We start from the raw sequence: 23,479 nt of genomic DNA, 5'->3' as shown, positions 1-23,479 counted from the left end.
GTTTTAATGGTGGAGAAGCATAGTTTTGTCTAACAGAACGAGCAATTGGTTAACCAAACACTTTGTATTATAAGAACTGTGCACATTTTCACAGTAAAAGTATCTTCCCATCCGAGTTATAATCTGTAACTAGAATAATATACGGATTTATAATGTACTAAAGTTATTTTACTGTGGGAGTAAGTGAAAGCTACTACGGCTACTAATATCACCTAGTGGAGAACGCACAAGGTGGCGTAGTGTCCCACATGCAGAGTGCATTAAGTATTAACTCTTCTCTCACACAGAGCGCATTAAATGCTGGATGATGGGAACCTGGAAAGCTCCATTGATTGTTTAATTATTACACATTTGTCATAAAGTGGACAATTCTTTCAGCAGTTATGGCAAAACTGAACACTGGAAGGAGCCTCGATGAAGACATTCGCTCAGCATTTCTAATTATATACCATCACATTTGTCCATTACCTTTTCTCTTTATCAATTTGTATGTCTAAAATGGTCTTCGGTATATGCGCTGAGGTTATATGGTAATTATTGACTGAAAGGAAATTCCTCAGATCATGCACAATGTAATCATGTTAAGTTCCTTCATATTTGATCATGCTGAATCTGATCATGTAAGCTTTGACTGAATGAACCCTGGTCTGATTACCTAACTAAGGAATGGTTTCCCACCTGGATGCCAACATCGAAATCTGTAGAGAAGACTGGGATAAACTCTTGACTTTTCAGTGGCAGCATAATCTTTAAGAGCGACTGATTTCAGATTCACACCAATGAAATACAGATGCACTGTTTGATTAGTCTGATCTCTTCCTCGTGAAGTAAACAGCCAGACAAATATACCATAAAAACTTTATTACTGAATTGTAATGTGACATTAATTTCCCCTCCATCTGTGCAAACATTTCACTTTGATTGTTTTCTTATAAATAATGGGGCACGGGCTCTCATTTACAATCCCCTCACAGCAGTGATATGACGGCTTCTGAAAATGAAGTCAAACATAAATATATGCAAAAGTACCAACTTTAAAGTCAGATGACCCAACAGAAGAATGTCAGCAGGGCTTTAAGAGAGAGATGAATACTTCTATTCTTGACAAAAGAAAATACGTGTTTTGGAGAGTTCCCCACCAGTGACAGGACATGTATTGCACTAGCATAGCTCTTAAAGGCTACTTGTCTTGTTGAGGCATAACAATTTGGGAGAGATGCCAAAAAACAAAAAAACATTCCAGCTGGAAAGTGCATCTCAAGTCCTCCCTCCACCAATTATAACTAGCATTGCATTTGAGGTTCCTGTAGAAATAGCGAGTGCTTGTACCATTTAACTATAAAAAGAAAAGATGTGATCATAGACATAAAAGGCATAAAGAAAGGCAAATGTCCAACTTTGTGAAACGCAAAGTATAGACTATAGATTGAAGATTTGATAGTGAACAAAGTACCATTATGTTTGTCTTAATTAAACAAATAAAACAGAAGACACCTGGAGGAAAGAATGTGGATTCTAAAAAAGGCCCGTCATTACTAAACAAAAATAACTTAAAACCCAAAACATTTTCATGGCTCAGGTAAGCCTGAAGACTCGTATATAATCTTCCCGATATGTCCAATTCTCAATAGATATTCTCAACAAGCAGATGGCCTCAGAGTCAGACATGCTTTCCAGACTTTTTACGCTCTAGAAAGTTTAGAGGTTGATAGGAAGTGTGGGTGACCCGAGGCCCTCCTCTAACCACGGCACAGAGGAAGGGGCGCAGCGCCGATGGATGCGACGGAGTCGCAGTAAGTACAGCATAATGGACAACAACACGATGAAGAAACAAGCCAGGAATAAGTAGTGGTTGTTGACAAAGGAGAAGCTGTGCCGCCAGTGAGAATGCACTCCTTTCAGGCTTTCAAGAGGGATGTCCCTGGAAGAGGCAAAACAAATATATATATATATACCCATACATGTTAGACCTGCTTTGAACAAAGAAATACTGTGTGTGTATACAAAAATGTCTTTATATCTTCAGACCAGATGAAGTTGCATGCTTTCAATGTACATGCAGAGGAACATTTGATGAGAATCAAACCTACTACACTACAATCCTATACAAAGTAAGCTGGATCAGGACCCAATAGTCTATTTATAAATCACCTAGATCATGAGCTCTGAAGATTAGCCAATCATTCCTACTCTTACACTAACCAACAGGTTATTAACGATCATTACTGAAGGTTTTATCAGTAAAGTGACAAAGAACGAGGTAAACGTGAGAGAGAATCCATCTTACCTCAAAGGCAGAAAGCGTGTTCTGTAGAGAATAGCTCCAAGAGTCCACTGGACCTCCTTATCATAGACCAATAGAGCAGTCTTCAGGTTTGTATAATTGGCTGGGAAAGAGAAGCCCGAGTGCAATACTTCATACATCCATGCTGATTTAAAACACTGGTACCTGCAGACATGAAAATGAACAATGAACAATCTTTATTTTGAGCGTTAGAAGCAGTTTGACGATCCTGTGTGACTCACTTCAGTCTGTGGAGGTCAGCATGTGAGGCATACAAGCCAGAGTCAAAGCGTTCCCTCAGAGTCTTCCACTGGGTGGAGCAGTAACTCTGTAAGTGTTAAACGACAACATCAGGAGGGTTTCTAGTGGTAGGACACCAACAAATAAGACCTCAACCTCCTGTTGCTCCCAAATAATTAGGGACTAAGTGGTAACTCTTTGAGGGTTTGTGTGGCATGCTTCGTGAGAGTAGATGTGATCTTTCTATGTAGGATATACCTTGGCAGCCCGGGCATACTTGGAAGCGTTATAATCCCCCCCCATGCGCAGCACGTCCTCCGTGCAGTAGTAGAACTCGGAGAAGCCGTAGAACTGACTGTGGATGTAGTCGATGGCTGGCTGGTAGATGCCGCTGAGGGAGGTTAGGGTCTCGTTGGTGAGGTTGAGGAACGGCTGGAGGATCCGTCTACACGTGTCAAAGTCTCCTGTGCCTCGCAGGTACAGCTTCTGTGTCGATGGGCCGATTTCATCCTGCAGGTCTGCAGGTAGACAAGGGTCCAGGAGGGGAGAGTCCGCCGTCTCACCCGTATGCTGACCTAACAGCCTGGAGAGACCAGTCATACAGTGTAAATACACATAGTACTCTGTACTGACTGGGAAAACATTTACCAAAGTAAAATGAATAAAACAGCGACTGCTGTGGATCTCACTTGTTTTGCGTGGTAGTATTTCTGATGACACTCTCCTCGTATCTTTGCCGTGCTGCATTTCCTCCAAACCCCAGGAAGGTGGACACGTAAACACGATAAACATGCTCTGTGCGATGTGCATCACACCCCAAGTTGAACTCGGCCAGTAAGTTCTTGGCAACTTCCTCCTGAGGAACAAGGAAAAAAATCAGTCTGGGAATAAAGACACTCTTATGATGATATTAATATTTATCCAAAATAAATATTAGTATTTCTAGTTTATTGTATCTCGAAACATAGAAGCTGAAACTATCTGACAAGTTGATGTGAACCGAGCATCATGCAAATGAGCCTCATCCATCAACTGCTCTTAAGAATGTCTTCTTAAAACACATTTACACGTGGCTGCAAAATACGTTTTCTTCAATCCTAATAAAGGAGAGAATTACTATGATATTTCTTATCTTTTTTTAAAGTGGAAACCTCTAACAGTGATCACAGTGACAGTCATTAAACAATTATATGGATCAGAAAGCTTTGGAGAGAATAATTCCGTAACAGATTATGTTTAAATAAAAAGCTTAAAGAAGTTTAGTGTTTATTTTGGGTCTTTTCACTGAAACTAGCACCCAGCTGTGGCGTAGTAGCCTATTTGCACTACTGATGTTACTGTATTTGTAAATGACACAATACTGTTTTAGGCTACAGCCTAATTATAATATGAACTGCAGTAAGTACATTTTAAATACAGTACTGCACTCTATTGTATTTTAATCATACACAGTACAGTATACAGCAGTTTGAAAAGCATTTGAAACAATAAATATGATTCATAAAATAGCTGATTGTTTCATTACTTTATATTCTTGAAATAAATATACAAATGTAAATTAGAAAGTAATCTCAAAGGTTTTAAAGGTTTTCACTGTATTTTACAAAGTATAATGCTCTTTTAAAATGAATAAACCCTCTTTAGACTTTCGCTTGGGCGCCTGAATTTCTGTGTGTGCACAAGGCCCTTTTATTGGGGAGTGGCAGGGTGTTCACCTTTGCTAACTTGGATAAAATGGAACACTCATTCAATTTACGAGGACGACATTATAAGAACACACGCACGGACATTTCTGTGGTTAAAGAACACATCGTGAGTCTGACGTAGACTTCTCTTGGATCGTAGGAAGATATTGGTGAATGAGGCCCAATGAGAGCAAAAAGCACCATTAGTGTCTGCCAAACTGGCTTATGTACATAAATCACTCACAACACAAATAAATAATCTTAACATGAGCAACCTCCATTGCATCCGAGGGTCACTACGTATGTGGCTCAATGTTTTCAGTTCATAAATCCTGCTATGGGGTCATGCAGCAGGCTTACAGTATGCCTTCAATAGTGATGAATGGAGAGCAGACCATCTCCACGGGACAAAAATGGTGCACACAGGGTTTAACCAGGGAATGAAAGAGGTTCAAAGGAGGGAGAAGAACAAAGGGTGAGTGACAAAAAACAAAGACAGCACAAAAAACAGAATTGGTTGTGGGTAATAACCTGCTGTGGAGAAGCAAAGCTTACAGTTTTGGGAACTTCATAAGCGATCTGAGTGGAGACCCCGCCCATGTCCAGGACACCTGCAGTCCTTTTCCTCATCAACGCCTCCTGCTGCTCGCTGCCTGGGACATGAACCTCCACTACAGCTTCGCCATCTTGACAGGTTGACAGCAGAGAGGTGACAGAGTCGGGCAGAGCAGGGATATCACGTGACTACATATCTTTTAGTGTGGCAGACCAAACAATTTACTTTTTAAAATGGCAAACTGTGGAAATATGACGTGCTTGGGTCCTTACCATTGTGCACATGGTTAAACCTTCCGAGGACAAAGTTTATTCCAATCCATGCATAGACACCTAAAGCAGATTATTACAAACGGTTATGTTAATATATAAACGTTTACCAGCATCTAAAATCAATGACGTGGTGAATCAAAACTATGACATTGTATTGAATACATTAGAATCTAAATAAATAAATACAGCAGTTGCACTCCAATACATTTTAGCTCAACATACAGATTAGCATATATTCCTATTATCCCTTTTATTTACCTTCCTGTTTTCCAGAAATCACTTCCACATGGGAGTCAGAGAAGAGGAAGTTGAAGTGGACCGGGATGTCAGTTCGCAGATCCTCAAGAAGCGCTTCTTGTTGACTGAGTTTAAACAATCACAAAAACGGCCTCATAACATGGCATTCATAACATTAATGCTTCACGTAGCATTGCTTAGACCTTCTGTATGAACATTTCTTGTAACTATATTTGTATCTGGGGCATCTGGAAGCATTGCAGGTTTACATTACAAGATTGTGCTCATTGACTGTACCTTTCGGGAAGGATTCTCATTCCGGCTGTGCACAGGATGTATAAGGGTGTTTCTTGGTGCTTATTTTTGGGGATGTGTTGGGCTGCGAAGCTCAGCAGTGGATAGATATAATCACTGGCTTTCTCCGGTGTTTTAGCCAATTCAGAGATACCTACAAGGAAAAACACAAAGGACCAAAAATATATTTTACAATGGGTAAAAAACAAGCTAGCATGTAAGGTTTTCTTTTTACATTTGAGTCTTTAAACTGTTAAATAATGCACATGTCCTCTCCTTTAAAAACTGTATTTATGTAGCCAGGCGTATCTCACCTGGTTTGATCTTCATGACCACCGGCTTGCGGTGTTGATCTCTCATTTGCCGAATGTCCAGAAGCTCGTGGGGATTGCCATTATGCCGGGGCCAGCAGTACACAAACACCCTGGAGCCACTGCTGCCGCAGTCCACCACCAGGCCATAGTTCAGGTTGGGGTTGCTTGTATCTGTTGCATCTACATCACTCACCTTTGCCAAGTGCCTTTTGGACAACAGAGAATTGTTCAGACGATATTGCCCGTGTTCACCACGACATAAACACTGAGGCGGATGTTGAGCAGTTTACCTGTGGAAGTGATTTTCCTCTCTGATCCAGCTGGCGTGCCCCTTCCCAGTGACAAGCAGCAGGTAGAGCAGTCCCATGAGGCAGAGCACCAGGCTGATGAAGAGCAGCTGTCTGAGGGAAGGTGTCGGGAGCCGAGGAAGAACCTGGGACGACAGGCTGAAGTGCCACGAGGCTGGGAAAAGGCACGAAAAGCTGATCCTGTCAACAGATGTAAGAGAGGAGAGCCTGAGCAAAGTAGGCCTAACATTGTCACAGATATGAGATATGATGAGTTTATTAACTAATCCACATTCCCACAAATGACAGCAAACCAACCTTCCCATGATGTAGATGGTCTTCTACTTGTTAGTACTTTAATTGTAAATTAAGAATCCGTCTGCTGCAGATCGGAGGCTTGTTCCACGGCTCCATCCCATTCTCCCCACTTGTCATCGTGACCTTTTAGGGCAAAGGATCAAACATGTTATCATTTGTCAGGTAACTTACGTAAGCCTGACGTAAGCGGTGCGATTAATGAATGCCGGTATGTTCGATATATTGCGACGTATCACTGCTTTAACGGGCGATTTTAAACCAATTCAAACTGAGCCAAATGTAAAGGACGACAGGGGAACACCATCGTTAAAAATAAAGAAGTAACGTAACGTTTCCAGACGTCAACTAACGTGACGTGTTAGTGGGGGCTAACAAGTTAGCTAAAAGAGCTGAATTTGACACCATGTTACGAACTGTCAGTGTCAACACAGCACAGTTATATGTTCGTGGCCTTTAAATTATTTCATACTTACTAGCAAAAATATGAAAGTCCCCCCTTTTCTGGACAAAATGACATATCTGTGCAGCCAGATGCTAACCGCTGGCTAATGTTTAGCTAGTATGTGGCAGGTCTCGAGCACGGTGCGTTTGATTTCTACTCCACGTAACCCGGATAACAAGTTTAGGAGCAGAACGCAGAAACCACATAGAAGCCTAAACCGCCCAACATTCTTCTTCTTCGTTTTCATTTAATAGCGGGTTGCAGCCAACATTAAGGCGCATTACCGCCACCTACTGGCTGGTGAACCAGGAAAAGAATCACTCGATGAATCACTGGTCCGGTTTGTTTCAAGTAACGTTTATCAAGTAATTTAATACATTAAACTGGTGTCGCCCAGATTATAAATTCGTTTTAGATCTGTCATGATGCATTTTTCATAACTGATAAATGCTTGATTTTTTTTGATTGCCTATTGATATTTGTTTTTTCTACGGTTCTTACCGTTACCATTACATTAAATACAAAAGTAAGTAATAATTAACCGTATAGCTCACAAATACTGTGCTAACCTGTTAAAGGTATGGGAGGGGATGTCAGGTGACCAGACTGACAAGAAGGTCTGAGGTCATCCAGTGGATGGTTTGAGGATGGCAGGTCTGAGGATTTAGAGAACACATGACCTGGAGGAAGTGAGCAGGGGATGGAGACATGACAGAGCCAGGCCAGGCAAAACATACAACCAGTTCGAATCAGAGCAATAAGGACTCAGATTGAATCAATTCATTCTGGAGATATTCTCCAGTTGAACAGAGACAATATTTTGTTCCTATTATGTTTTGAGCCTAACTCTTTATCAATTAATCAAACTGAGGGTTCTGAATGTGCTCACCTCTTAATGGTATTGCAGCTGTATAGTATGTGTAGTAATATGCAAACCATTTGTTTTATTTTTTCTCTTACATTCTGAATTACCATACTTACTTTGTTAACCTTGTGCACTATGCTTTGGCAATATCGGACTATGGTAACCATGCCAATGAAGCACATTTAAATTTGGATGCTTGCCTATCAGATAGTTTACCCGAGTTATGTTTGAACTTCTTCTCGTTCATGCTCCTTTCTGCTAGTCACCCCTGAACAGAGGAACAGTAACAGCTCTTCTTTATTGCAACTTACTAAAACACCATTCAAATAGGTAGTAATCTGGGTACCCGTTGTTCAATCCATATCAAATAATCAACATTGAAAAAAATTGAATTAAATAAATAAAATCTGTCTTGAAATATCTTGTGATATACCCAGATAATTAATAAATATAAATCAATTTCATCTAGATATTCAGTAAATATAAATACATTTCACCCAAATATTCAGTAAATATGAATCAATTTCCACCAGTTATTGTAAATATAAAGTAATTTTGATGTTATTCTCAGTAAACATAAATCAGTTTTCCTTGTGAAATATAACTCGTCATTTGGTGTGCTGTTACTAAATCCAACACATTTTAACTGTTGCTTTTATTATCATTTACATGTAATTCATTTATTCAATACTTTTTACTCAAAGTTGTAGTACTTAAAATCGAATCAATTATATTACGTGTCACTTTGTTGCCATCACTTTTTTAAGTAAAAATGTTTTTGCACTGTACCGAAAGGACACTACATATACAGTACGTACCACCTCACGCATAAGACACATGTTTCCTGTTCAATCCATTACCTTGGAAAAACAAAACAGTCAAAAGATCTATTGGAAACACAACGGAGAAACAATTTATTCAAGGCCCAAGTATTCAAGCAAGAATATATTGCAGTCTGTCAATGAAAGAAAAACTGTCTGTAGAATCAATGTTTAGCGTATAATAGGACTTTAGTTACAAAAATAACAAAAGTGATAGAGTTTTAGTCATACATACATAGATATATAAAGTATTATTCATCCACCTTCAACGGTGGTGCTCCTGTATTGGAAGATGCTCATCTCTTCACTAAGACCAGACAACTTGGACTTTACTGGACGTCTCGCAGTTCAACCACTCGAGCTGACTGATCCGCCAGCAGTAACTCACATCTACATACTTGAGTCTCTGGCTCCGTTGCATTAAACTTCTCACTGTTAGCATCTTCACATCGGTGCGCGGCAGGTCAATACGTTGTACCCGTCCAAGTGGCATGGGAGGTGAGTTTGTGGACTCTGCAAAGAGGTACTGGTCCAAGTCCAGTACGCGCAGTACATCCTCTAAAACGCAGTCCAGAGGGCAGGGCAGGGAGACCAGTGAGAGCTTCTCCAGTAAAGGAGAACCAGCCAGGAGACACTTGAGCACCCTCTTCAGGGACATCCAGGACATGACAGGCTTCATTTGGCTGTGCTCATACGAGAAACTTTAGACACAGAGACAAACAAAGAAGATGGATTACTATAACAGGAAGTAGTAGTAGTTATAGGTCAAGGTTTACCTAAAGACCTTTATCAAATTAGGATTTAAATTAAATTAAATTGAACCTGCTTTAAATAAAGATGTATTGGCAGGTAAATGACACAAAAACAGCCTTGTTCAGTGAGTTAGATGCATGGATCTACACCGTTTCCATTTTCATTTTACTTCAATACATATCGTAGATAAGATATGTGTTAGGTTTGTGAGAAACGGCCTTATTTCCCTTGTCAGTCACCGCATAGCTGCGTCAAAGACATGATTACATGTGCAGTCTGTATCAAGAGCAAACCGTAAATCCACCGACTCACAAACAAGGGTCGATAGTTCCTAGTGTACTACGTAGCGTATCAATAGTAGCCTTACTTGAGTGTGAGAGAGCAGAGGTTGGGCAGCTGTGGAAGATCCTGTCCGTCCCCCTGATCCTCCTCGTCTGCTGCTCCCTGTGGGGTGGTGGGAGGTTCGGCAGAGATGAGCAGGTCTCTGAGTCTGGGACAGGCCTCGATGACCTCCAGTAGTGGGGTGCGTGGGCTGGTTTTCACCCCCTCCAGGATGAGAGAGACCAAAGAGGAGCCTGCAACTTGCAAGGCAGGAAGGAGATCCGCCAGAGGGCCGGGGTAGTGTACCGAGAGGCTCCGCAGCTGGCCTGACCACGTCTGGAGGCCTGCGGCTAACAGAGACCCCTGGCTTCTTCCTCCAGTATTTTCAAAATCATCAACGTTCACAGATATGGAGTAAATGTTTGGACAGGCACGACTTAAGCTGTCCAAAGAGTCGCATGATAAACCCTTGACGTCCTTCAGGAGCAGGATCAGGCGTTCATCACCTGACGAATCTCTTCCTCTCTTTTTGTTCTCCGTTTGGTTCAGAGAGCAATTTGGCCCTTCATCTCTACTTGCATCTTCCTCACTCTCACTACCATACCCACCCCACAATATCCCTTCCTCCTCCTCCTCTTCTTCTTCACCTGCTGCTGCTCCTTCTCTCTTTTTCCCCCAACTGTCCATGCCTTGCCTGTGCCTCCACTCCAACCACACCTCCCCCAGCCTGGGAACTCCTTCTCTGTCAGTGAACTCCTCTGTCTGGTCGAACCGTCTGTGCTGGATGAGACAGCAGGCCTGTGTAAGGCCCTCCATGGCCACTCTCTCCAGGCTGGGCAGGGAGAGAAGGAGGTAGGCTGCTGCCGCCACAGGGTCTCCCTCTTGTTCCCCAAACCCAATATCCAAAGCCAGCAGACTGCTGAGGGGGAGAGGTGCAGAGCAAGAAGAGGAAATAAAAGACTTGGAGGTGCAACGAGGTGACCTAGAAGGACAGTCAGAGGACAGGAAGGATCCCCCACCTCCAAGAGGAAGAAGAGCAGCAGGGGAAAGTAAATGACAGCGGGATATGTCCAGATGGCGCAGCAAACGACAGCGATGGGCAATCGTCTTGATTACACATCTGTCACAAGGTGTACCAGCCAAGGAGAGCGAGCGCAGGGCTGGAAGACAGCACAGGGTTTCAGACAGGACCTTTGAGAGCAGCTGCTGGCCTCCAGACAGGTCCAGGCTCCACAGACCCTGAGACAAGAAGGAGGAAATATAAAGACATTAAGGAATTAAAGGCAAAAAGAGAAAAACAGAACAACTTTTACTGTGCTTATTAAATTATAAATTGTGTCTTCCACTGCTGTTTACAGTGATTCGGGGGACACATCCAGGAAAAAAACGCAGTTTAATCTGTACTTTTATATTCTGTAAAACCAAAATTATCCCCCGAAAATAAAAAAGTATTATTTTAAGCCCGGAAAATATTGGTTACACAAACAATATACTAAATGCACATCAGGAAAATGTTCTTAATATCCGTCTCATATTTAGCATTTCCTCAGATGTAAATATCTGCCAAACTGTGAGAAACACTGACAAGATTCAAACCAGTGAGTGAACAACATAAAAAGTCAGACATATTTCTGTCTTAAAACAACTGATCCACCTTTTATGCAGATTAAATGATTCTATCTGACCTGGCAGCGTGCAGCAATGTGGGCACAGAGGGCGGAGGTGACCAGACCAGGACAACTTTCCAGAGACAGGCCACGGAGTTGGGGGACCAGCACGAGGTGGAGGGCTGCACGGGTCATCTGCTTTCTGATGCACAGGAGCCACGTCAGCTCCTCGACCAGCTCACCCGCTACATGGAGAGTAAAAGATATAGAAAGAGAGACAGACGTGGATTAGAAGTGATCAGTCACGCTGTAAATCACGTTATCTGTAGAGGAAGTAGAGTTGTAAAAGGCACTCTCATGTGAAATCACATGCCAAACATCTGCAGCCCCTTGTTCAACCTCTGTTATTCCCAGACTTTAATATTCATATACATATTTTTTGCTGATACAGTGAATTGTATGTTGCTAAAGTCCACGTGGTTAAAGGACACGTTACTTGTAAGACAGGAGCATTGTTGTCTGTTAAATAAGCCCTGACACACTCACGCAGGACGTTGAAGGGCCCCATGATGTATCTGAATGAATAATGATCCAGGTAGTTATCCGCATAGTCCTTCGCCCACACTGCCTTCATGTTGTCTGCCAGGCTCAGCAGACAAAGACGTGTCAACGAAAGGACAAGGCCGTTTTTATCGGTGTTCCCGCAGCTCCCCATCCACTCCGTATTCCTCGTCCTCCTCCTCCTCCGCCCGGGCCGAGCCTTTGCCCCACCACGTTCACCCGGAGCCCGGAACAGAGGCATTGCCAGACAGGGAGTGGACTCTGTGTGATGGGGAGGTGATAGAAAGAGAGAAAAACAAACTATTTCTGATACCAAAAACAATTTGCTTTTTTTCTTGCAAATTAGTGAATATTCTTATTTCCTAAGGCTTCTAAAGATAGCGTAATGCATAAAAAGTAAATGCACAAACAATGTGCTGTGTACATATTGTGCAGGACAGGGGTGGCCAAACCTTTTTGACCGTGGACCATATATAAGTCACTGGCCAAACAATAGTAAAGGCGTAGTTTTCATTCAGCTACAATGCAACTAAATCCGTGTATCTAGACCAGAAAACAACATGACATATAACAAATACTTTCTCTGAAAATAACAACACAGCATTACTAGGCAGTTTAACGTTTGACATTAAAGTCACATATTACAAAGAGTATTTCTGTATCTGCTGCTCTTAAAATTTATTTCAATGAATTCAATACTTTTAAACACCCACTTAAAATATGATGACGTTGCGTGTAAATACGGAGATAAGTCAAGTTAAAACAGGAGGAAACTAAAATATTCGTTTGTGTTCATGGTCCAAGTACCCATTTAAGATTACTATTATTAATTAATTATAAAGACGGACTAAACGAGAGGGAGGTATAAGTTAGTTATATCTATTTACAGTAGGACCATGAGTTATATTAGTCAGTGTGTAGGCCTACAGTGTGATATCCAATAAAGAATCATTTATATCGCATTAGGACTTACCTGACAAATCACTTAGGTGTTGTACTTTAAATCTAATCCAATAATCCAATAAATGAATAAGGAATGTAAAGCAAAAGAGGTAAATTTGGCAACCTTTGCTCTGCAGGATTCTCAGCCACACTTCCTGATAATAAAATGTGTTATCCTTTAGCCTGAGTTTAGTCTCTAAGGCAGATTTTCCTCTCAGGCGGTACGGGCTGCTGCCGGTCGGTACCTTTGGTTCCTGCGGTATGTTGCACCCTTAAAATGAACCGTCCAACAACACGTCCATCTTCGTTTTGCAACTTTTATTTACAAACCCCACGGTTAAGCACAAGCACATTTTGCCTTCAGCCTGCATACATCACATTCCCTCCAAACTCTCTTAAAGCGACAGCGCTTTCTTCTAAAGGGTCAGTACACCAACTTTCTTCCCTTTACAGTTAGCAAGCATAACTACTGAAGTAAAACAAATATGAATGAACTTAAACACATATTTAAAGCAAATGTTTTTTACATAGACACACTGATAGTAAATTAGCAAGAAATATGAAATGACATATTTCAGTGCGCTACAGGTACTCTAGAAAAACAAGTAATGTCACATCTTTGCAATTTTGGCATCAACTTACCGAAACATCAGTTTTAACTTCCTTAACAGCCCTCGCTAATTAGGTCAGCTGTGTTAAAGTTAGCCGTGGTTGTGATGAACACGTCTAGTCTGTAACCTGATATCTGCTCTCACACTCTCTGACATCATTCTTATCATTTCTCTGCTAAATTAATTAAAGTGACTGACCATCAAAAAGATTCCATGAGGAGTCAAGTCACAGTGTGAGACTGTGTTTATGGATCTTTAATTGTGTAATCCAGACCTGTATCACCTCCAAGCTCTTCATGAAGAATCCAACATCACATGTGTCATAACTTAAAAATAACAATTCTACATTCTTTCCTTTGATTTTGAAGTTGCGTACAACAATAAAACTTGCCAGAAATGAAGCGGATTTAAATGGTGTGGTGGAGAGTAACACATCCAGTAATGTTTTGGACTTGTTTGGCATCTCTGACCTGTTTTTAATGAGAGAAGTCATAATCATTCTTATTGGTTCATGAGGTTTGGTGACGTTGTGTAATTCCAGCAGAGCTCCACTCAACTTGAGTCCATATCGTACCAAGTCTTAAAGCTGCATTCTCTCTAATGACCACCAGGGGGTCAGTAGAGAGAGCTAGCGTTGATTTTTGTGGTATTTGTAGTTGACTGTATTTGATTCCTCAGTGCGTGCTAGATTGACCCAAATATCTAAGTTTGCAGCTGCAAAATTTGTGGCGAGGAACAACTACATAATATTTTAGCTTAAATTTCTCGTCTCTGCCTCCGGGTATCCACAAGGTGCCGCGCTATAGATGGCTCAAAAACAGAAACTTCCTAAACCATCGGCTCCATTGTGTAAATAAAGTGCCTCAGCGAGCGGGATGACTCGGCTCTCAGGATCAATATAGCTGCACTGAGGAATTTACTGCTTCAATTTACTACATTTAAGATAAACACTGATTGAACCATAAAAAGGTGGTGAAAGTTCCCTTTAACAGCTGGTCATAAATCTGGTTTATTGTCCATCAGTATCATTGGGCAGCACTGTTAATAACTGGCTGAGTGTTTCCTTACTACTAAATTGTTCATGAACACTGTTAAGTGAAGCCATAGTTTTAAAAACACATAACTGCTGAGGTGCAGAGCGACAGAGCTTCTACAAATATGAGAAACAAGCTGCAGTGCAAAGTCATCATTCTGATGAAAAGATGAAAAGTTAGAGCTGTTTTTGCACACACAAAAAGTAAAAGTAACTTGACGAAAACAAGATTCACTTCAAAGTCCAAAGTATCAGGTAAAGGTTTCCAAAAATAAACACCAGACAGAGTCAAATCCTAGGTACAGAAATAAGGTTAAAAACACTCATGAAACTAATGCTGGAGTGAAAACAGTGAAGACAAAAGAAGCCCAAAGACTAAATACACAATGAAAGGAACAGAGATAACGAGGGACAGGTGACAGCAGGTCTGATCAGGAACAGGTGACAACAATCAGGGCGAGGCAGACAATCACACCAAGGGCACAGGTTTGGTCTCAGCATTGGTAGGGACACTGCCAGCCCCCCGCCATATAAAAAAAAAAAACTTAGTTGATATTATGTTGAACAGGCACTTTTATTGTAAAAGTACTGCTGTATGAACAAAAGGGCAATAACACTTGGTTTGCAAACACTTTAAACACATCAGGTGCTTTTTAACAGCAGTATTCCCTTTACACAGTAGCGATCATATTTCTTGCACTATCTGTGCTCAGTGTGCTGACTTTATGTGAAACGTTCCACTGCTGTGCAACAGGAATAAAATGTTTCAGCACGTTTCATCTACATGTCTGTCTTCTTGCATGTGAATGCAGCTCTACTGTTCATCAATATAATGCTGTAACTACGAGGTAATTATGGTGACCCAGCCCAGTGAGCATTTTTCCATTGAAAAGATGTTTAGAATTGGTTGAAAAGTGAAAGTTTTTTCGCCGACTATTTGTAGACGTTGATTAAACGTTCACGCTTAGACCAGATTTCAACGTGATTTGCAATACTATAATTTTTCGTCCTCTACATTGTGCTAATAGTAATATATCATCATTTCCGAGGCTTACTAAGAAACCACATCCACATTTATCAGTTGAAAGCCAGTATTGGAAATCACATTGAAATCTGGTCTAAACGTGAACGTTGAATCAACGTCTTCAAATAGTCGGCTTAAAAACTTTCAATTTTCAACGTGTTTTCAACGTCAAAAGACCAAGTGACACAGGCAACAGTTCATTTGTATTTATTAAGCACAATATAAATATAAACAATGTTCTTTATATAAAACCATAATCTCCTTTTCCTGCTTTAAAAGTTGTTTTCAAAGCCACACAGGAGCCGGTTTCAGGACATCTGCCATATTTTCAAGCTGGACATCTGTAAATAAAACAAGTTTGTAATGTTCGTAAACATGTTCGTAAACAGCTAAAGCTAACATGCTAACACTACAAGCCAGCAGCCTCGTCCGCATGGTGACTGAGCATAACATGATATTAGTGGTATGGTAATGATATTTTGGTTTGCAATATTGGAATAAAGTAGTTCAAGTACTTACAGAGTACGTCGTTAGCGTGAAGCCTCGTTTATTCCGTCAGCACGTTCACTTCGCTCATCACTCAGTAGAGCTAGCTAGCTCAAATCGTGCTGTGTTTCCAGCCGTCTCTAACTTAGAAAAATGCACAGAGTCCGTGCGCATGCGTGTTCCAGCAGTAAACACAGAGTTGTATTTTACGTGAACATACAGACAGAATGTGCTCTGCTCTCATTACCATGTCCTGGGAGCTTCTTGTTGACAGCACACAGTCTATAGTTCCATATTTACGAAGTTTTGTATGAGACATTGAATGCGTTGAAATAACGTCTTCGTGTAGACCACTTATCACCGGCCAGCGTAATATGATTTTGGAGAAATACGTTTAAAGTAACCAAAATCGCGTCTATTTCAACCTACAACTTAACAAACCATCAATATTTTAAAAGAAATTGGTGTTTTGTGACACGTTGATATTGTAACCGTAATTTAGCCGGTTGAAAAGACGGTGAAAATACGTCTAAGATGTTCAGACCCCATTTCAACCAGAAATCAACGTTGAAATCCGGGTTAGTGCTCACTGGGAGCGATCAAAGAATAAAGACACTTTACGCACAATTTAGGTGTATTTTCCCTTTAACTCACGAGATGCAGGTAGCATGTTTTATACTTAATGTGAATATAATTCATACTTTGTTGGCATCTTATTCTGAAAACCGGATGTTCGTCTGAAGAAACCGGATGTTGTTTCACGTTAATCTTTCCGCTAACTTTCAAAGTCCTTCGCTCGCTCCCGATCTGTGCCATTTGAATGTGTTTACCGTGAATTTCAGCATATAGGTGCACTAACATGTAAGTGTCTGCTGAGTTGACCACGGAGATCTGAGTGTCTGCTGACTTTACCGCAGCGATGTCCAGTAGTCTCCATTCCTCCACCGCTGCCAATGAGCAACGGACTTTCAAAATTTAAAAAATGCGCTATAAAATAATTGTCGGCGTTAATTAATTAATGCGTTAACGCGATAATAACGCGTTACCTTGCCCAGCACTAATAATAATACGAATGAGTTTGCAAATATATTGTGCAAAATTATTTTTTCTAACAGGTAATTGAAATCAACAAAATATTGGTGGGGACAATTGTGTCTTTCCCAAACTTTGGTCGTGACTAGTCCCTATGGACCCTATGCAAACCTACGCCCTTGAATCACACACGTCTGAAATAAGAAGGTGAGTTCTCCAGAATTAAACAGGAAAAAATAACGGCAAAAGTGAAGCATGACAACAAGAGAATACGGGTTTGTTTTAGCATTTTTTTAGCACATAGTTTTGGTTTCACGTTTTATTTACCATGACTGAAGTTTTCTTTGGGATTCAACACAAAATTCAGAGCAATTTTATTGCCTCCACATGGCTCTCAATGTGGCGACCTCTGAGCCAGCAGCTGGCAACCAGTGTTGACAACTCCTCAGTAAGGAAAGTAGCTATTGGCTGTCCTAAAAGTCGCTAGAAGTCGCTAAATGACGCCATCGCCTAATTTGCATAATGGTAATGAGCGCTGTAGGAGAGAGGCGGGAACAGCGGTGGCTTTGCGCATGCGCGATTCATTTGCAGTCTGGACACGGAGAGTGCGGGTCTCCTCTTCTGCAGCTGGGACTGCTGCGCGAGGGGCTACTGTGACACCAACCACCTTTGAGTGCTTTGAGGCGGCGGAGGGGCTCGCGACAGCTCCCGCGTGCCGAACGGTACGTGCTTTCACGTCAGAGTCAAAACACCAGAAAAGTCTCCAACAACAGAAAAAGTCGCTAGATTTATCGCTAGTAGCTTTTGTTGTGCAACTATCAGAAACGTGTGTGGTTGATGTAGAAATTCAGAGAACTGGAGATCAATCTGGTTTCCACGTGAACACATGAGCTCCTGACTCTGCTCATTGGTCAGCTGTCAGTGGGTCACAGAGCAGCACAATGCACTAAACTGTCACACGTTTGATTACAATGGGACAAAAAAAACTCAATCCGGCAGATGGGTGAATATGTAACGGTAAAATGTGTTGAATTCCGTGTTATTACTGTGAATTATTTAATAAATCACTCATTTGGCTCAGAAAAAAACTTTCAGAGAAACAGAAACGGTTTGTTGCCAAATACGTTTGCACATTCGAGAAATGTGGTGATTAGTGCATAACAATGAACACAGTGTAATAGTATAAGACCTAATTTAATTTATATAGGAATATGAAAAGGTACAATAGAATAAACAAACAAATCAAGACTACGTTAATACAAGTCTGTTAATAACATGTCATAGAGCGGAAAGTGTTTCAACATTGTCTTGAAATCAAATATTGGTGTCAGCATTGTCCACTGCTCTCATAAATGATAATAGAGTCATAAATAAACCGATAAACGATGTGGCTAAAGTCTCCCTCTTATCTGAGTGTCCCCTGGAGCTCCTGGACCTCACAAAGACAGGAAGGACAGTGTCCAGGTGCAGCAGTGTGGGACGCGAACACACATTTTAATTGGACAGATGACAAAAGGTTACTGTCGTAAACTGGTGCAACTTTTAATAATTCTGCACAGTATTTTCCACAATACTGTGACACATTTTCAATAAAATTACGTAAAGCAGAGGTCTTCAACAGGGGGTCGGTGACCCCAAGGGGGTCCGCAGAGGTACTGCAGGGGGGTCGTGACAATTTTGATATTGACATTGATATCTGTTGACGAGGTATGTTTCTAAATGGCAGTGGCACGGCCTCCCTACTCACTGTACCTTGCACATGTTTAGAATAAAAACATGAATATATGAACCTGTGTATTATTTGAATAGCTTAGTATTGAATGCACAATAAAGAGGTATGTCTATACATGGCACTAGGCCCACTTTAATATAAAACACAATTTTATACAATACATATAGTAGAGGGTCCCTGCTCCATCTCTCTATCAGTTTGGGGGTCCTTGGCCTGAAAAACGTTGAAGATCCCTGACGTAAAGTACTTGTTTATTATATTTTTGCCCAAAAAGCATCCAAATCTACGGTATATTCCTGTATTTTGAAAGAACAGTTCAATACTGTTAGAAATAAGTTGCATCTTTACAGAAATGTATTGTAGTGAACTCATTCCTTTCCTCTGGAAAAAAAAAAATTCCTCTTTTTTTATTCAGACATTTTTGACATATACGTATATATATATATATTTTTAAATTGCTTTCCAAATGGAAATATTGCTCTAATTACGCAGTAGATAGACTTTGCCTCATGTTTCGGTCTGAAGTCACGAACTCGCTGTTCAAAGGCAAATCAGATATGACAGCGATAATCTCATTTGCTACAGGAAGTCATTTTTTTCAGCAGTTTCAGGGAACATGAATCTTGCGGTGTATCATGTGAAACACGCACAAAACCGGAAATATCTGAGCTGAATAGCAAATTAAATGATTAAAATTACATATTAGTAACTATAAATAACTTTGACTTTGTGTTATCTATATGAAAGTGACAATACTGCATTTTAAAAATAGTAATTTCTTTATTTTACAAATATTATATAGAGTCTTAAATACTGAAGGATAACAAATATTTTCAACGCTACATTAAACATTGGAAATTTAAAATGTAAATATAACCGACGGCCTCTCGCACATACCATAAAAAATATAAAAATAAGTCATAACTTTCTGAACCACCCATAGTTAAATCATAGCAGAGTTTAAATTTAAAACATCATCTAATAAACATCACATGCCCAGAAACAGCAGATTCAACACTTCATATTCTGCAGCATGAATCATCAATGTTAAAAATACATTATTGCATTGAGTTTCACCTGCAGATACAAATTTAACTCCACAATATTAAAGTTGTATTGCTTTAACAGCTGTGTGCTCATCTCTCGTCATGGCAGGATTATCGTACATCTCCAGACTCTTCCTGCTGTTCTTCCTCGCCTTCTCATCCTCATCTTTTTTGCAGCACTTGCAGCAGCAGCAGCAGTGTTTGCCGCAGAAGCCAAAGACGGAGGTCACCATGGCGTCCCAGGGCTCCATAGAGTGCAGGGGCCGGGGCAAAAAGTCCCAGCTGCGGAGGCACTGGGGCAGGAAGCGGGGATAGCGAGACTGCATCACGTTGGTGATGATCACAAAGATCACCAACGCAATGATGGGCACGCAGACGCCGACCAGGACTTGCCAGCCGGCCAGCGACAGGCCGAATACACTCAGAGGTAAAACCAAGAAACACAGGAAGAGGTAGAGGCCGGCAAACCAGCGGTATTCAGCCGTATGGTTCCCCAGCCCTCTGGCCAACCTAATGGGCAGCCGTGTGAAGGGGATCGGATACCACAGCAAGATACCCATGATGTTGAAGAAGAAATGGCAAAGTGCAATCTAGAAGAAAACACATATGACATTTAAATAAGGCTGTCAAATATTAATGAACATAAAATTATTTGAGTTAAAAGCAATGCAATTGGCAGAAAATGATGCTGGCATTGAGCGGGATACGTTTCATATCAGCCTCGTCTCACGCTTTCAGAACATCACAATGCCACTTGGTTAACGTTGTGAAACGATTTGTTAAGTTTAGGCAACAACACTAATTGGTTATGGTTTCAAAAACCATCATGTTTGAGTATAATTAATAACCTAACAACATGACTGGCATAAATAGATAATTAAATAGTCCTTGGTTGACTTTCTTGCATAACATTACGTAACAAGCATTAAGTCGACGTTTGGTTTCACATTGGACACGAATGGCGGTCTCCTAAGTGAAAGTCATGTTTTTGTTGGCCCCGCCCTCCCGCCATTACCGGTCTTGTTATTATACGCTCGTTATTAGACAAAATCATTTTCAATAACGGTCGCTCATTGAACTACGTCACTACGTCTGAGCGAATGCAAAAAACGTCCATATTCAACGTATCTGTAGTTTGCAGATATGTACAAACGGCAACATTTATTCTTGGCGACTGGGCTGGTTAAAAGCTACCATTAGCATGCTAACATGGCGACAATGACAATGCAAGCATGTTGATGTTTAGCACGTAGTCGAATGTTAACCATGTTCACTCTAGTGGTTTAGTGTGTTAGCATGCTAACATTTGCTAATTAGCAGTAAAAAGCACAGCTGAGGCTGATGGGAATGCCATTAGTTTTGATGATAATGATGGGGCTCTATGATACAACATTCTATTGTGTAACTTTGTAGCGAGTATAACAAGTTATATTTTCAATTCACTTACTTCCAAATATTTAAAAGCAACAGCTTTTTGATTATTCTCCTGTCTGGCATGTAGCTGTTATTGTGAATATGTGGACCAATGTACCCTACAAGGGGATCAAAGCTATTAGAATTCATCATCTGGGGACCATGAATATCTGTACGTAAGTTCATGGCAATTCATCAAATAGTAGTTGAGATATTTTCACTAAAAACCCAAAATATTGACGCTTGAGGAAAAGTCAAGGGATCACCAAAATCTGTAGGATTCATCCTCTGGGGAGCATAAATGTTTTTATGTGCTTTAATCGCAATCCATCCAACAGTTGGGGAGATATTTCAGTTTGGACCTAAGAGCAATATTGCCATCCATAGACCCACGCTGCTAGCATGGCTAAAAACAGGCACACAAGGGAAACTTTGTATTGCGTCTCACCTGCAGGGAGTTTGATAGTGTTTCTCCAGGGCTAGCCATAGCAGCTAGTATAGCCGTGGTTGTCGTACCAATGTTTGAGCCCAGCGTCAGAGGATAAGCTCTCTCGAGACTAATGACACCAATACCTGGTGAAATAAGATCGACGAGATATAAATCATGGTTACATTAAAAAAAAGACACTTTAATAACATGTTATGTAATCGATGACTTACCAACAAGAGGAGTTATAGCTGAGGTGAAGACGGAGCTGCTCTGAACGATGAAGGTCATCCCCGCTCCCACCAACATTGCAATGTAGCCAGTAGCCCAAGCGAAGGGGAAGGGGAAGTCTGTAGTCAAACAGAATCACCGGAGGTGAGCAATAAACCTGGTGAAGTGTTTTATCACCACAGTGTTTGTGCCTGAGCTTTGTCCGTCACACAGAAGGACCGCTTGGACCCGTAGGCGAGCCAGAAGCAGCAGGGAGGCCGTACCTGTGTCCTCATCAAGGATCACCATGGGAGGGCATGTGTGCTGACTGTCACACAGGCTGGAGAGAGCACGCCGATTATGATTCATTTTTCTGAACTGTGTTGAGCACCTTCTTGATGATGACAGCCACCTGTCCCTTCAGCATGGAGTTGAGCAGCTTGACGATGAGGATGAGGCAGGTGCAGAGGGTGAGCAGGGACAGAGCCAGGAGAAGCCGGTAAGTTAACGTTGACGAAGATGTGTTTGCCTGCAACGGACGGTCAAAGAGACGAATGGCATTAAAGCGTCCACTCAAGGCTTGACTTATGTGACGGCTAAATATAGCCTCATATGCATGACTCACTTAAGAGCGAGCCGTTCTTTGATAAATGGAGTTTTGGTTGTAAAAAAGACCCGTTTCTGATCTCAATGAGTGGTTGTACTATTTATAAAAACAAACTCAAAGGCATTTATTTTAATTGTTTTGTCTTCGTATTACTGCTTAGTCTTGAAACTTGAAAGCATTTTTTGTTTCTTTATCTTTTTATCCCTAAAAAAATATATTTGATCCCTTTTTCACGTAAGACTATTAATATCTAATAATGGAGGTATATCTACATAAGCTATATTTGGCTTCTAACCTTTCCTGGACAATGTTCAAACTTGTTTACATTTTATATAAGTGTCTATGAGCAAATAGACAATTAAAGAAAGCTATGTCCCGCCCCTCGAACGCAGACTGACCAATCATAGGGTAGCATCATCCAGCTTTGAAACTCCCACCAAGGAGACCGCTTCCGTAGTTCTTTAAACCCAAAAGAAAACCTTCTCCCAAACCTAACTCTCTTTCTGCAACTCACGATTCACGGAGTGTTTCTGACTCTGCCACTTCAGCCAATTAAATGACAGCATCTTGTCAAGCAGGCTCGAGGGCGCATTGGAAAACTTGGAAATGTATTTTTCACTCTTCTGGGCGACGAACATAGTATAGACAATAATACGAATGAGTTTGCAAAGATATTGTGCTAAATTATTTTTTCGAACAGGCAATTAAAATTTACAAAATATTGGTGGGGACAATTGTGTCTTTCCCAAACTTTGGTCGTGACTAGTCCCTATGGACCATACGCAAACCTACGCCCTTGGATCAAGGCCAGGGACAACCTCACGCGTATTCTTAAAAATAATCGTGGTTTTGGTCTTAAATCAGACTGCGAGTCTACCACGTCTTGACAATTTAATTACTGAAACGGCTTTGCAGTCAGTTGAGTAATGTCTTCCTGAGAGATATTACTATTACTGTCTACCCTCAGCTATAAGGCTAGATTGAAAAGGAGCTGCGTTCATAGCCGATATGCAGTTCCAAAACCGCTTCACAAAGACGCTAAAAAGGTTGTTTAATTAA

At 41.0% G+C, this 23,479-nt stretch overlaps 3 protein-coding genes across 6 annotated transcripts; all 3 read right to left on the bottom strand.

Moving 5' to 3' along the window:
• Positions 1 to 846: 846 nt before the first annotated feature.
• On the bottom strand, positions 847 to 7,156 carry entpd4 (ectonucleoside triphosphate diphosphohydrolase 4). Of its 4 annotated transcripts, none has more exons than XM_031848852.1 (13): positions 6,961 to 7,156; positions 6,488 to 6,610; positions 6,173 to 6,370; positions 5,883 to 6,088; positions 5,572 to 5,722; positions 5,296 to 5,399; positions 5,038 to 5,097; positions 4,741 to 4,895; positions 3,214 to 3,380; positions 2,783 to 3,107; positions 2,527 to 2,612; positions 2,288 to 2,479; positions 847 to 1,921 (listed from the first exon to the last, which is right to left on the bottom strand). In XM_031848852.1, exons 2-13 carry the CDS (start codon positions 6,493 to 6,495, stop codon positions 1,699 to 1,701), a joined length of 1,875 nt encoding a protein of 624 aa, XP_031704712.1. In that variant the 5' UTR covers positions 6,496 to 6,610; positions 6,961 to 7,156; the 3' UTR covers positions 847 to 1,698. The 4 variants fall into 4 exon arrangements, with proteins under 4 accessions (XP_031704712.1, XP_031704714.1, XP_031704713.1 ...); XM_031848854.1 differs by having other exon boundaries at positions 2,288 to 2,449; XM_031848853.1 differs by having other exon boundaries at positions 4,765 to 4,895.
• A 1,205-nt stretch (positions 7,157 to 8,361) lies between these two features.
• On the bottom strand, positions 8,362 to 13,158 carry LOC116384628 (uncharacterized). Its single transcript, XM_031849468.1, has 5 exons — positions 12,831 to 13,158; positions 11,843 to 12,118; positions 11,375 to 11,541; positions 9,736 to 10,928; positions 8,362 to 9,316 (listed from the first exon to the last, which is right to left on the bottom strand). Exons 2-5 carry the CDS (start codon positions 12,096 to 12,098, stop codon positions 8,923 to 8,925), a joined length of 2,010 nt encoding a protein of 669 aa, XP_031705328.1. The 5' UTR covers positions 12,099 to 12,118; positions 12,831 to 13,158; the 3' UTR covers positions 8,362 to 8,922.
• A 6,319-nt stretch (positions 13,159 to 19,477) lies between these two features.
• Positions 19,478 to 23,058, bottom strand: LOC116384559 (sodium-dependent phosphate transport protein 2B-like). The gene is made up of 5 exons (XM_031849365.1): positions 22,935 to 23,058; positions 22,192 to 22,437; positions 21,837 to 21,953; positions 21,625 to 21,749; positions 19,478 to 20,353 (listed from the first exon to the last, which is right to left on the bottom strand). Exons 1-5 carry the CDS (start codon positions 23,056 to 23,058, stop codon positions 19,823 to 19,825), a joined length of 1,143 nt encoding a protein of 380 aa, XP_031705225.1. The 3' UTR covers positions 19,478 to 19,822.
• Positions 23,059 to 23,479: the final 421 nt, after the last annotated feature.

Source organism: Anarrhichthys ocellatus, unplaced genomic scaffold, assembly GCF_004355925.1.
Source record: "Anarrhichthys ocellatus isolate YVR2014 unplaced genomic scaffold, GSC_Weel_1.0 scaffold9, whole genome shotgun sequence".
NCBI lineage: Eukaryota > Metazoa > Chordata > Actinopteri > Perciformes > Anarhichadidae > Anarrhichthys > Anarrhichthys ocellatus.
This window is presented reverse-complemented; position numbering and strand designations above follow the sequence as displayed.